Source organism: Callospermophilus lateralis, chromosome 13, assembly GCF_048772815.1.
Source record: "Callospermophilus lateralis isolate mCalLat2 chromosome 13, mCalLat2.hap1, whole genome shotgun sequence".
NCBI lineage: Eukaryota > Metazoa > Chordata > Mammalia > Rodentia > Sciuridae > Callospermophilus > Callospermophilus lateralis.
Window position 1 is genome coordinate 24,715,795 of NC_135317.1, and position 15,039 is coordinate 24,730,833.

A 15,039-nucleotide genomic window follows, 5' to 3' on the forward strand; every position below is an offset into this window, starting at 1 on the left:
AGAACAAAGGTGTCCGTCCCTGTGACTTTCAGACCGGTGGCAATGATTCCAGATTTCCATCCTCATGGACTGTTCTCTAGAAAACTTTTAGTATCAACTCTCTCCTCTGGAATTCAAAAGATAACCCAGTCTCAGGCAAAGTCTTTATTGTTGTATTTTTGGGGGGAACAAAATACCGAGGCAGCAGAAATAAGGCAAAGTGGAAATTGAGGCAAGGTCAAAGGAGTGCAAATACAAGGTGGTATACTACAGTGTTGGCCTCCGCTTGTGCAAACACAGGTAGCTTCTCCATCAAGTGAGATGTCGCAGGACAGCCATACACAAGCACCGTCCAGGGGAGACAGGAGGGTTCTCTCGTCCTTCTGGATCCAGGTGGATACTCCAGAACTTTAAGTGCCTCTTACCTATGAGTCGTCACCCACCCTGCTGGTCAGTTGCTGGAGAAGTCCATCCTGTTCCCAATGGTGTATATTTCAGAAATGATGGGTAGTAACCAACTCTCAAGGGTTGGATGGAGTGTGGGTGTCTTGGGTGGCCCAGGCTCCTGCTGAGGTGGGCATGAAAGACACAGTGGCCAGGATTTTCTGATGAGCAAGCGGCCAAGGAGTTGATGGTGCCTGATGAAGCTGGACACCTGACTTGGCTACCCTACCATGTGCTAACACTGCTTAGAATCATGCAGTATTTATTCAATATCTAGTCTTGCTATCAACCACGCATGGAGGTGTAAATATCTACCTTTTCCAGAAAAACTGAGGTTTGTGTTACATACCCAGAAAGTGGTAAAAAGTATTCAAGCCCAGCAATAAGTGCAATATTTGCAGTCTTCCTCCTCGCCATTATCCTGTTCACTCTCTACACAAACTTACAATGTACACCTAACTGTAGTATATCCACCATTCCAAAAATTCTCCCCCCCCACAAGAAAAATATGGCATTATTGTCACAAAATAAATACTTGGGGCTGGCTGGGGAGGCATGGTGGCAGTGGTCATCGTGTGTTGGCCTCATTTCAGAATAACGAAATAAAGCTTTATGTTTATTACTACAAATTGTCATTTAGTTCTATCAGCGAAAGAACACTGAGCAATATACTCTGACGCAATAGATGAGTTAGGTTATATGGGCTGTGCTGGGGCTGACATCACAAAAACCTCTCGGTAAAATTATTCCCTAATAAACCTTCTTGGCTCATCTATTATTTTGATGTAGAATTTTCATCTCACTGATAAACAGCCTGGTCTCATGTGGACTCACCCAAGGTCATGTCCTCCTAAACAATATTATCTCAGTGTTGTCTCTGGACCTCCAGCAAGGATTATGTTCCCTCAAACTTAAAATAGACACATCACAAACCCTAGGGTAAAGGGGAAGTAACCCTAGTGAACTGAAGGTTGTACAAAGCCAGGCCAGATGGCAGAATTTAAAAGTAGGTTTTTGCTTGCAACATGGAAAGGTAGTTTGTTTTGTTTTGACTCATTCAATTTAGGATCTGGAAAGGTGAAAGTTGCATTTTCTTTTATTACATAGTCCGTGCTTAAACTTCTGTTCTCAAATATCTCCAAGTACAAATAGAAATGCAAGGACCACACTGGGCTATACAATCCTTTATCTATCTGCTCTGGTACATTTGAGAAAATGAACAATACTTTCCTATTTGCCTTCCTTAACTCTTCACTATTTAAAAATGATTTCATAATTAAAACAAAATAAAAACTTCCATATGCACAACTTGATTGTGAGCAGGGAAAAATAACACATTTAAAGGGAGCTGGCGCCATGGCACATGTCTATAATCCCCGCAGCTCTGGAGGCTGAGGCAAGAGGATCAAACCAGCCTCAGCGACTTAAGGAGGCCCTAAACAACTCAGTGAGACCCTGTCTCTAAATAAAATATAGAAAGAGCTGAGGATGTGGCTCAGTGGTTAAAGCACCTTGAGTTCAATCCCTGGTACAAAAAACAAAAACAAGTAAAACAAATAAGAAAACCCAATATGTAGTTAAAGGGAAAAGTGAAGTAAAATTTTGGAGACTGTCTGGACTGAAGAAAGGAGAAGTGACTTGGCTCTCGTACCTGCACCACCTGGGTGCCTCAACTCCCTCCCTCCTTCCTTCTGTCCCTGGGTGGTGTCCCCCTAGTGGTGAGAGGAAGGAGTGCACTCCACCACAACAGAACCCCGGCAATGGGGCTCAGGGGCAAAGGGATCTCTTTCCTTTCCCACTTGGATGCCAAGACCTCATTTGACAGGAAGAAGAAAAGATAAAGGTAAACACAGCTATTTAATTATGGCTTTTGTAAAAAAAAAATCAATACTTCTACTAAAGCACCAGACAATTATAGGGAAAACGATATCACTGAAATCCGGATGGCCAGGGGTTGTCATGTGAGGATATACAGTAATGTCTGAACAACAAAAAAGAATAAATAACCAGTTGCTAAGAAGTGTCTTTGCAAGGTCACACAGGACTCTGAGAGCCACGGTTGCTGACAGCCTAAAGACAGATGTTTATTTCATGGCAAAAACAAAACTTCAGAACAAAACAACTGTGACACAGACTCTGAACATAATATTCAATAACCTTCAACATGAAGACACAAACACAATCACCGAATTTATTTTTACTTTATTAACAATGTGGCTTACAATTTTTTCAAGTAAAAAGGGTTTATTTTTCATTTAGAATAAAAATTAAAATATAACTCTGATATAGATTTTCATTTATTTACATGAAAACATATATACAGAATACAATCTTACAGCAAACTAACAGCATGCCCTTCGTCCTGCAAATCTCAAAAGTAAAGACACCGATTCTTCCCTTTTATGCACCAAAACATACACAAGATAGAAATCAAACCCCAATACAAACTATTCGAACGGGAATGCAGAAAAGTTAACAGGGCTTTCGACATTCACGATGAGGGAGTTTATGCTTCTAGATATATCATGCTAGCTTCCACTGCGAACAACACATGGGATGACTATCCTTGCTATTATTTAAAACATTTGCCTCACACTCTCCATCCAAAGGGAATTTGTCCTGGAATGTTCCTTATTCTTCAGTGAGTCTCTCCAGCCCACGTGAAGCGCTCACCTGCCTTGGTGACGGGAAGCGATCTGCATGCTCACTGGTGCTGATCCCTCGCCACCAAAACACAAACACACACACACACACACACACACACAAAAAAAAAAAAACCCCAGAAGACTACAGCTCTGGAAGCTGCTTGAGTTATTGTCTATCATTTAAACTAGAGCCAACACCCAAAATGGCAACCAAGCATTAGCAATTATCATTTTTAGATAATTTTTTGTTGTTGTTGTTGTTAAAAACAGTTAAAAAACAGTACAACTTGATTTTATCATCCCATAGTTTGGATAATTGGAAATCACTTTAGTGATGAAAGCTACAAGAATTAATCAAACTTGGAATTTTCACCAAATTAAAGGGAGTAATTTTCAGAAAACGCTGAAACAGAGATGAACAGTGAATTAAAAAAGACAACCACTGAACTGTATGTAATAGGTGCCAACACAGCTTTCCCTTGCTGTTGCTATATCACAGAGACACGGGCAGGATGGACCTCTCTACAGACTTGTTCCTTACACACTACAGACATCTGAATTTACTATTTTTCCTTCCAAATAACTGCACACCCCATCACAGCTTTCAAGGACAGAATACAGAGTAACTGAAGCCTAGCAGTTACCATCCTAACCCAAAAGCAGCCATAATGTTCAACCCACAATGAGGAACCTTAACCCTACTGTGCTTTGCTTTAGTTCTATATACAGAAATAAATATAAATGGGTATTCTAGAAAATAAGTATGAAAACCCCTAGTGTTTCCAAAACTTAGAAAGGGGTGTTTTGTATAAGAAGGCAAATCCAGCACTTGCCTTATACAACACTCAAAATTCTATGAGATAAATTAGCAAATAGACCAATCTTCAAAAGGGCTGATCAAAATCAACCTAGAGATTGTACTAAAGGTCAGAGGTGGCAGTATTGGGGTGTGAATCATTTTTAATTTATGGAGCAACAAATCAAAGTGAACACAGGAAATGATCTTTCAAATATGATCAAAGAAGGTAGAAGAATCTAAATTGCTGTACAGCTCAAATACTCTGTTGACTCAAACTTGGATCAAAGGACAGATGACTTCTCGGAGCCCAGGAGCTCCGTGGTGAAAAAAACTGCTGCTGAGAACCAAAGCAGCTCCATCATGCCGGTGGTACCCTGCTCTTTTCAGGTTGGTAGGTTTTTTTTACAACATCGTACAAATGAGTCAAGAAGTCAGGGTCTGAAACAAGTGCCCTTAGCTTCAGGGTGGGATTGAGCGATGGACTCTCATCACTACAGCTGAGGTGGCGTTTGTTTCTTGGGTTGCTTACGCGGTACAGCCTGTGAGGGGTCTGCTGGGCCCGCCTAGGAGGTAATGAGTGGCGTGATGTACACACAGCCCAGGTGCATACAGGAAAGGATTTGGTCCCAAAGGATGATCAAAGAGAGATAAAGAAACAGTGCCATCCAGGGAAGGAGCAGGGTTCATCGTCTACTGTTGTTTAGACCAAGACATTTTTGGCTTCTGGGCAGTGGTGGCATGGGGGTATATGAGTAAAATCCATTTTTGTTTATTTTGGGGTTTTTTCCTGCCATAAGAATCAAGGACACAACACAGCAAAATACTCCTTGGAAATTGGTCCTATCTTTAAGAAAGAAGCTGGTGAGAGGTGAATCCAGACAGAAATGAAAACCACGTTACAATTCTGTGACAGAATTGCTGCTGATATGAAACACGGCACCCACCATGGTGGAATCCCTAGAGAATCCAAATTCATAGGGACACGGTCACTCTCAGAGGAAAAGCACCTCCTTGGTCCTCAATGTTTCCCAGCTCTCCTGGAGGGCTGGGAGATGGCACACAGACACCTCCATGATGGCTCCAGGGTGACTGAGCTCGCTTCTGCTTTGGTCACAGCCGTCTCCTCAGCATGTGGACACAAAACTGAAGTACCACAAAGAGAGAACGAAGTTAATCTCCAGGTCAAAGGGATAAGGAGAGTCTTGGATGGTGAGCTCCTGGGAAGCAAGAAGTTTCCCCCAAAGCAATGGTGGCTGCTTCCACCTTGAGCTTCCTGATGGGTGGTCCTCTGGCTCTCTGGGTGAGCTCAGGAGACTCCAGAAGATCTCCTTACTCTGATGTAGCACCTCTTCTTCCATGTCACTACTGGAAAGGGCACAAGAAGGTGACTTTTGTTCTCAAAGTACAATATGATGCTGTAGCCACGTGTCTTCATCCCCATTTCAAATGCAATAGAAACAACTCAGCTTGAAAGGGCCCCAGTTAAGGATCATAAAGGAGCGAGCACAGAGAAAATGTCACAGATCTTGAAATAGACACCCTTTCCAATCACCGGACCAAGTTTGACTCCACAGGACTGAGCTCTTAAGGCCACAATAAGGTGGCTGAGAAGGCAGGAGTGGGAAACTGAAGAGAGGTCAAGGCTTTAGAAGTCAGATATCCTACTGCAAACTGACCATCAATCACCAAGGACATGTCCATCCTCCAACACCACATGGGACTCCTTCCATCAGAGGTCCCCAGGCAGGTCCATTCACCAAACGTTTAAAACTGGAGGGTAGAAATCAGCTACAGGGGAGGCTAAAATATGTGTCTTCCATTTTCATCTGTAACTGTTACAGAATATCAATAAAGGTTAGCAGGAGTAATTGAAGTTCAACCAATAATCACACCTTATAAATGTCACTGAAATCATGAGTAGCTAATGAGCCCACCGTGCCAAAGGGAAAATATCAACACAGTTATTTTAAAACAAAACAACAACAAAGTAAAACAAACAAAAAACCTAGAAAGGGACAAAGCCTCTGTTCACTTCGGGACAACATGAAGATATGGTTTCCTTGCGTAAGTTTAAAAAGGCAGCAGGCAGCCACATCAGAGCAGTAGTCCCTTTGGGTTGCATGAACATATTGAATCATCCATGAGAACGCACAGAGGTGCTGGGTATAAAAGGACAGCCAGCTCTAAGAGCCATCAATTTATCTGCAAGCAACTTAGCTGATTTAACCAAACTGCTCAAGGGACTCCATCCTCCTCATGCCTGAAAAAGTCAGCGTGGAGTGAGCAGAAGAAATGCTCCGAATGACCTGCTGCAGTAATCCTTCTAAGTGGAGGTAACTAGTTCACCAAATGCTTCCTTCAGACCTCTTCCCATTCTTGCTCTCTGAAATTGTTTCCTTCAATATACATTTTCACATTTCCCTAAAGCAGTCACTCACAGACCTTTTTAACATTAAATCAGGATGATGGTGATAGTGTGGCTCTGCTTGCCTTCACAGATGTTCTAGGCTTCAGTCATTCAAGGATGTCTTTTGATGAGATGCCAGCCTCCTTTTGTCCCCCCCTAGACTTTCTAAAAGGCACCTCTGATAGAGATTTGGATGTGGAGGTTTAGCATGTCTTTTTAGATCGATATCCTGAAACATCTGTGTCCACAGCTGTAATGGAGAAGGGAGTTATCACCAAGATCAATCCACAGTGCCATACATGACACTAAACCAGGGCCACATGTATCGACAGGAAGCATCTGAGAACAAGTACAGCAAAAACTACTGGCAAGGTGTTAGGAATCCTCCTTGGCCACATATGCACCCAGCCCAGCTTTCAAAGAACATGGGCCTTGGGTTAGGAAAATGTGATCCCAGGAAGCTGCCTGGTTTGGGGTGGGAGAAAGGCCAAACGTGGATATCCAGAGCAGTTCTTCCATATCCTGGCAGGGTCTGATGCAGAACTGTAATTATGCTCTGTAGAAGTTACTCCCGTGGGACATCAGTGTGCTTTCAAAACACGGAAACATCAAATAGGCTGGTGGATGAGGGAGGTGCCAGGCTCTGGCTTCTTGGTAATCCTTAGTGAGTGTACCACTTTATATATCCTAGAAAAAAATCAAAGTCTCAGTCCTGAAAACCTTCACAAAGCATCACAAAAGATCACAGGCCAGGTCCCCAAAGGTGGAGTCAGTTGGCATACTGGGCGTAGAAAGCCACTTTCACTCTCTCGATCTGATGGCATAATTTGATGGCGGGTCCCAGCTTCAGCTCCATGCACTCCTGCACTGTAGGGAGAGTCAGCAGGAGGAGCGCTTGGCCGTCAATGTCCTGCCAGAAAATAAAGCCAGGTTAGAGAAGTGGCATCCCGCACCTGGGGCGCACTGGTCACATCAGGCTTCTGCCTGGGGCCAACTATGGGAAGGTGCTACTCTTGTTCCATCAAATTCTGGAGAGATGACTGTTTAACCTTTGTGTCAGTAAAATACTGTTTTTGCTAAGAACATTTTCGTTGCTCTGAAATTCACATGCCCACCCTGGTGGGTATAAAGAGCTCAAGTGGGTAGGCTGCTTCACACATTGCTTCCAAAGCAACCTCTCTCTTGTCCGGGCCAGGTCCTTCCTCTACCAATTTGAACACTAGAAAAGGGCTCTCTATCAAAAATGAAAGCTCTCTAACTTTCCTGCCAAGCTCTGACATTTCACCATCAGGATGGCTGAGAAGATGTTAAAGATAGATATGCCAACCTCACAGCATGGACCGCCACAGAGGACAACACACCCACACTGCTCTGTGTGACACACCCACCCAAGCCACCAGAGCCCATGGAAACAGACAGGCTCTATGCCCCCACAGCCATAACACTACACCCAAAGCCATCACATAGCCAAAGAAGCTATAAAGAGATGACTATGGTACTCAACTGGAACCAAAGCCAATGAAGTGTGCCAATCTGACACCTGGAGAAAGTCTTTTAATGTACAAGCCACCAAGCTGGTAGAGTTAATGGACCTACAGATGCACAAATATCACCATAGGGACACAGGAAGCATGAAAAAGCCAATGCTTCCAGAGGAGCACAGTAACTCTAGCAACAGACACCAGAGAAAAGGAAAGTGATGAAATGCCTGAAAGAGAATTAGAAGGAAACTCAATGAGATACAAGCACAAACAGACAAGCAATTCAATGGATTAGGAGAACAGTTCACAATATGAATGAGAAACTCAACAAAGGGATACAGTTCATGAAAAAAAGTCAAGTCTTCAAGCTGAACAACTCAGTAAATTATATTAAAAATACTATTGAGAGCTGGGCGTAGTGGCCCATGCCTGTAATCCCAGAGGCTGAAGCAGGAGAATTGCAAGTTCAAAGCCACCCTCAGCAACTTAGTGAGACCCTGTCTCAAAGTACAAAATAAAAAGGGCAGGGGATGTGGCTCAGTGGCTAAGCACCCTTGGATTCAATTCTCATTACCCAAAACAAAACAAAACTGTTGAGAGCTCCAACAACAGACTAGATCATGCAGAAGAAAGGACTTATGAACTTGAAGATTTGTCTTTTGAAATAACTGACAGACAAGGGTGGCGGGGGAGAGAGGGAGGGAGGGATGGAGGGAAAAGGAAAGCCTCTAAAACTGATGGACATCATTAAATGAATAAATATTCAAATAATGTGTATTCTAGAAGGAGAAGAGAAGGAAAAATACATAAATAGTCTATTCAATGAAATATGAGCTAAAAATGTCCCAAATCTTAGGAAACATATAAACTTTCATCCAGGAGGCTCAAAATACATCAAAAATCCAAACAGACAGAATTCTAAAAAGAGTGAAAGTACATTCCTTTATTACATTTAAAGAATCCCCCACTAGAGAACAGATTTCTAGGCAGAAACCTTATAGATCAGGAGGTAAAGAGATGACGTTTCAAAATTCTTCCAGAAAAAAAAAAAAAACCCTGCCAACCACAAACACTATAATAAGTTATCTTTCACAAATATAGAAAAAGGGGCTTCCAAGACAAGAAAAAATGGAGGACTTCACCACCACCTTACAAAAGATGCTCAAGGGAATCCTATGTCTGGAAGTAAAAGGAAGATGCACACACACTCACATTTACATACAACCAACTGTCCAGAGTAAGCTGCTACTTGTACACAGGACCATTTGTTCATCGATTTTATTTACCTCTCCTGTATCTACACACAGGGTCCCATACCATGAAGATATTCATGAAGTCATCGTTAAATGTAATTTGCTACAGGAAGAGGGGCATGGAGACTCACTCCAAAGCCCTGACCTCTACTGGGGGAACATCTCTGTCTCTTAGCCAGCTTGCTTCCTATGATACATAGATGCCGTTTGATTGGACTATTGTGCTTAAACTGCAATCTGCTCTGCCTATCAACCAAGAGAGTCTACAAATTCTGGGGGAGGGAAGTAATCTCAAAAAGACTGCAGGCCTGAGGTGTTGATATAAATCAGTGGAAGTAAACTGAGCTCAGCATACCAGAATTTCTGTCACGTGGAGAAGTTTTATGCCCAGGGCTTCCATAAACCACAAGGACTTAACAGTCATTTAACAGTACATGAGCATGAGATTCAGACATCACCTATCAGTGAATTTCATACCAGAGTTGTTTTCCTAAGCTAATGTTTTATTTGACTGTCTTGAAAATATCTAAGGCAAAAACAGAAGTGTGTATAAATGGCAGCCTGAGAAGACTGATGTCAAGAGTAAGCATAATTTATCATCCAATCAGGTTCAAAGGACTAACAGTAAGAGCAAAAATAATTTGTCATCTGATTAGATTCAAAAGCCAAAATACTCCCTAATAAGTACAACAGCAAAAAGATTAAACATTAACTTAAAAAAAGTATCAACATGAGAGTAATTTGGTATTTTAAAATCACAGATGAACACTAGTTATGAGGTATGGTGCTAGGCACCATGTCTCAACAAAGAGCCCCTGCCCAGCCAGCAGCAGAGAGGCAACACTGTTGGTTTCAAAAGGTCTCTGCTCTGCTGCTGCAGGAAGAGGGTGAGGGAGAGGCCACACACCCTGGTGTGAACTTCAAGCTGAAACAGAAGTGTAGGGAGGCCATGCCTTTGAGTACAGGCCCACCCCTGGCCCCCCAAAGAAGCCAATTTACCACATGGAAAATCTGGTGCATGTGGTACTAAGAAGTGAGGAGAAAACAAGAACTGAATGGAATTCCTATCTGCAGGAAGGAGATTCCTATCTGGAGGGATTCCTATCTGGCGGGGGGCTAAGGCCAAACCACCTTGTTTGTTACAGAGTTCCTTCATCCTGGCTCCGTCTGGGAAGAATTAACTAAAAATTGGACCAATTATAAACAGGGGGAAAGTGGTTAAAATGCAACTTGTCCCTATTGAGCCACCTAAGGGCCCAACCGCTGTCACCTCTAGGTTTTCAACTCATTTTCTGTCCTCACTAAATGACGCAAAATAGAACTCCTGGGTATTACCACTTTGAAAAGACCATGCCACCGAGAATAAGCTCATGTTCCTGATTTCCACACTGCCTGCTGGAAGAAGCCAGGTTTTTTGTTTGTTTGTTTAAATATCTATTTTTTAGTTGTAGATGAACACAATACCTTTATTTATTTGTTTTTATGTGGAGCTGAGGATCGAACTCAGGGCCTTGCACGTGCTAGGCGAGCGCTCTACCGCTAAGCCACAACACCAACTTTGAAGTCAGGTTCAATGGCTGACTGTCAGTGGTTCCCTGCTGGGGTTGTGGAGAGGACCCTGGAAGGCCTCGGGGACCTCAGAATCGTGGCTGACAGACATGCCTACCCTGTGTCAGACCTGCTCATGCTGTGGACTACATGTGCCCCACTTAGTCCACCTCACAATGGGCAGGAAGGGAAACGGGTGAATGGAAATAAAACTGGGCAGAAGAGAATACAGGTGTGACATCCCCAGCCATCAAGGAACGAGGGAGGGATCCCCCTACACTCCCCTTTACCTAGCCTTTGTGATGGTTTGGAAGAAGTTGTTTTTTCCTCAAAGATTACACAAATACCCCAGATTTCACACTTGACTTAATTCTTACAAATACACTCCTATAGAATTCAGAATTGCTAGCAGAACACTCATTACGTTACACTGGACTACTAATTTTAAAGACATAGAGTATAATAAATTAAACAACACGAAAGCCATGCTTAGCATGTGGCACATTCACATTTATTTTGATAGAGCACTTCATTTAGGACTTGGCAGTTCTTCAATGGAAGTGCTCAGGTCAAGAGAAGAAAAAAGAGGAGGAAACACTCTCAATCGCAAGGAGACTTATAAACAATCTTAAATTTTTTTTTTTAAAGTAAATCGCTAATTTTGTCAGTCTGCTTATTGTATGTGAGCAGACTAATTCACAAAAGGTGAACGAATAGGCAAAACACTATTTAGAGTTTTGTGTTGGATTTTTTTGTTTGTTTGTTTTAGTTATAGATGTGTGGATTTTTACTACATAATGTATATGTTTACAGCATAAAATTATAGAGTATAGATTTCCTAAGAGGTTGCCATAACGTTCCAGAAATAAAAGGCGTGTGTGCTGTTAATGGGGAGTTTCTAATTTTTGCAAACGCTCCTGGAGATTATAACAGTCTGTGAACTGACAGCACCCAGGGGAGGGAATGCACACAGCCGTCAGCATTTGCAGACTGTGATCTCTGCACACTGGCCAATCAAGCCTTCGGGCTCCTTCTAGTTCCTCTCAGAGCTCAGATAAATGCCCACAGTGACCCACCAGAGGCATCACCACATCAGAGCTGTGTCATCTGGGCTAAAAGATGATAGAACAAATTAGTAAAAATTAGTAATTAAAGGTCTGATGGTACAGAAAAGGACTCAAGTGCCCACGCACTTCACACAGCCCAGCGGGCAACAGCTTTTTATTATAACAGGTGAAACTGCCTAATGTGAAATGTAAAATTAAGTGGAAAGAAGACTCTTATCAACTGAAGCCTACCTATTTTTCTCTCTCAGAAGAGGAAGAGAGTCTGAATGAAGGACCAAGCTTTTCACTGACGCTAGAAGAGTAGCTGGAGGGAGGGGGCCGACTGCTTTAGTCGACAAGCAGGGATGTGCCTGGCACGTTCCATGTCTTTGAAATGTTCTGAGATACTATTTGAAACTGGGCTTAGGATTAGAAGAAGAGAGGACTTCATACCAGTGGCATCTTAGCCTTTCTCTCTAACCAGCTTTGCTTCACTTTCCTTTACTAGGATGTATGTATACAAGGTATGGATGAGCCAGCCTAGTAACCTCTCCTGGTACAAATGGTCTTGAGCTCCCAAAACTTGGAATCTAGAAGTGAGACAATCAGTCCTTTGTTCTGGCTCAACTGAAAAATATTTCTTAGTTAAACGTGGGCACTGGAAGCTAAATCAAGAAAAAACAAAAACGAAACTTAATACCAATACAGAATGGACCACATTCCAAAAACACTTGTAGGACATCATGAAGCATATAACAGGTGGTCAATATTGTTGAAAAAATAAGTGAGCCAACAGATACACATTAGCATATTAAAACTGTATAATTGGCATTTGTCACATATTTTAACAATGTTTTTTTTCCTTTCCTTTTTTTTTTTGCGATGCCATCATGAATCCTGTGAAAGTTGTGAACTTTGCTGATTTCATCAATTTAAATGGTATTAACCAGCCACAGGGAACTTATGTGAACAAATGGGGTTTTCAGTCTTCTTCATATGCAATAAAATATTCCCTAATATAAATAAATAAATAAATAAATGCCGGACAGGGAAATGTTGCACTAGGCAATGAATTTCACAGGATTTCACCTATTGCTTTATTTTTGATTTTAAGACTAAGGCAAAGCTTATCACAAAAACCCATTACCTAAACTCCAACACAAAATTCTCTATTTGAGTGATTTAATAAGGGACAAGATCATTATCCTGGGTTCTTTAGGTCAAAAAAAAAAAAAATCGCTCCCAGTTTATCCGCTCTCAGTGTCAGCAAGTATCAGCAGGCCAGGAGGGAACCAGCCCCATTCATTCCTTCAGCCCGAATTTATCACAAATCTGCAGAAGGTTCCAGGGTGGATCATATGGACTAGTCCACCTCCAGGACTTTTCTGGAGAAGTCTGAATGTCAAGAAATACCCTACTTGAGGGAGATGGGAACTGCATTAATTTGCTTTGTACAATTCATTACAACATTGATTTTGGAGAAAAGTGGGAAATTCCCTGGGTGCATGGGAAACCAGAGACCCTTCCTTATTTATTTTTCTGATTTAATGCTTGAAAAATTCTCTTTCTAGACTGTTGGTTTGTTAAATCTAAAAATAGACTGGATGAACATATCTTCAATTTATTATATGGAAAACAGTATTTTTTTAACACAAGTTCTGAAAAGACAGATATTGATTACACTGTGGAACAATGCAAGGATTTCAATCAATTGAGCCACAGGCTTACACTTGAACTTTTTAGACAAGGCCAGAGGCAGAAGGATGCGAGGTGGCTTGTGATTGGCAGTTTGCTTTCAGATTAACTTAAGGGAAAATGGAAATGAAAACCCTTTTCTTGTCAGGGCACACTGTCACCTATCTGGCTGTTTTAGCCAACTACAGCCATTTCATTTGCTAGGTTACAAACTCCTTTCAGGTCTAGACTGCACCAATGGATTGTACATTTGTCCATCATAATACTATAGGTTCTAAACTGTTTTGTGATGAAAGAAACGTAGAAAGTAAGCAAACAGTGATGAAAATAGAATTAACCTGAACACAATGGACAGAGGGCTTCCCCTCAGAAAAGGTCCAGCAGACACACATTTCCCTATTCTCTTGCCAAGCAGAACTAAGAGCACTGGCCATTATCTATAAACCAAATAGAAGGGATCTGAATGTTGGAAAGAACAGGGAAGACTGGCTGTGACCCCGGGGACCTGAGTTAATGACCCAGTGCTGAGTTTCTTGGGTTTTTTTTGTGTGTGTGTGTGGTTATCATTTGCTTCTGTGAGAGCCAAAGATGCTTGAAACCCAGATTTGCCAACAGGCACTGAAAAAATACTTGTAGAACTAATGGCTCTACTGCAGGAAAAGACCACGGGGAAATCTGGTCCAGCCCACTCCCCACCAGGTAAGGCCCAGCAATCAGCCTTGACTTCCAGTCCATCCAGGCTGCAACCAGGCCCCCAACACCCCAGCAAGGTGACATTTGAGAAGGACAAGCAGGAGTTGGATGTTTATCGCTGCTGGACAATAAAAGGCAAATCCACCATTGTGGGGTCAGTGTAGAATGAAGGTAGGGCCTGGACTGCCACAACTCACCTTCCCTCGCCCTTGCCCTGCTGGGTGCTATCAGAAGAGTCTCACCCCCACGGGGTCAGTGAGACAGTGAGGAGCAGGAACCAGGCTCTGGGGCCTGGGAACACCCTCACAGGGGTCAACTGCAGCTGAATGGGCACCTGAAACATCTGTCCCCGCCTAGCAGTCGTGAAGAAGCCAGGTAAGACAGGGTGTTCCTTTAAGATCTGGAGTCTCACATGAACCAATAACTACACAGCCAGCCGCCATACCTGTTCCTGAAAGATCTTAGCCAAGGGAGCACAGTCGGTCAGCTTAATGAACCTCACCACGTCGGTGACTGTCCACTCCAACGGGTTGCTCTCCAGGACGAGCCTTCCCTCCTCCTCCTGTTTGGTTTCCTGCAGGGAAAGCAGGGCGGGGACCGTCACTGCACACTGTGTGGCCGGTTGGGTCCTTCTAACGCTGTCCTGGACCTGAGTCATCACCGCCCTGGGTCTCTCCTGGGCACCTGAACGAGCCCAGAAACTGTCTCTGGGGAGTTTCCTCACAAGTGTCCCAGTGGTGACTTCCCCCGCACCTGCAATGATCCCTGTGCCTTCAGAGGTTAGATACAGAAAGGCCTTGACAGCCATCCTGAAGCCCCAGGTCGGGAAATCTTGGGCCTGCTTATGGACGAAGCATCTGTTTAGATAAGAGGATGCTAAGGGGACCCTGCTCCTTTCCTTCTCCTGGCTGGTTTAGGGTGCTGAACTCCCTGATCTTCCTTCTCTTTTCATAATCATAAGCTACAGAGAGAAAGTGCACAAGAAAGCCAGCTGTCCTTCAGGTGTCTGTGATGGGGGGGGGCCAATGACACATACCACCTGAACAGCT

The 15,039-nt window shown here is 42.9% G+C and overlaps 1 protein-coding gene across 1 annotated transcript in view; it reads right to left on the reverse strand.

Moving 5' to 3' along the window:
- Nucleotides 1-2,618: 2,618 nt before the first annotated feature.
- Sfmbt2 (Scm like with four mbt domains 2) overlaps nt 2,619-15,039 on the reverse strand; it is a 203,414-nt gene continuing 190,993 nt past the window's right edge. The window contains exons 20-21 of the mRNA XM_076831791.1: nt 14,436-14,564; nt 2,619-7,184 (exon numbers count right to left, since the gene is read on the reverse strand). Coding sequence (XP_076687906.1) covers nt 7,044-7,184; nt 14,436-14,564 — 270 coding nt within the window. The 3' untranslated portion in view covers nt 2,619-7,043. The remainder of the gene's footprint in view (nt 7,185-14,435; nt 14,565-15,039) is intronic.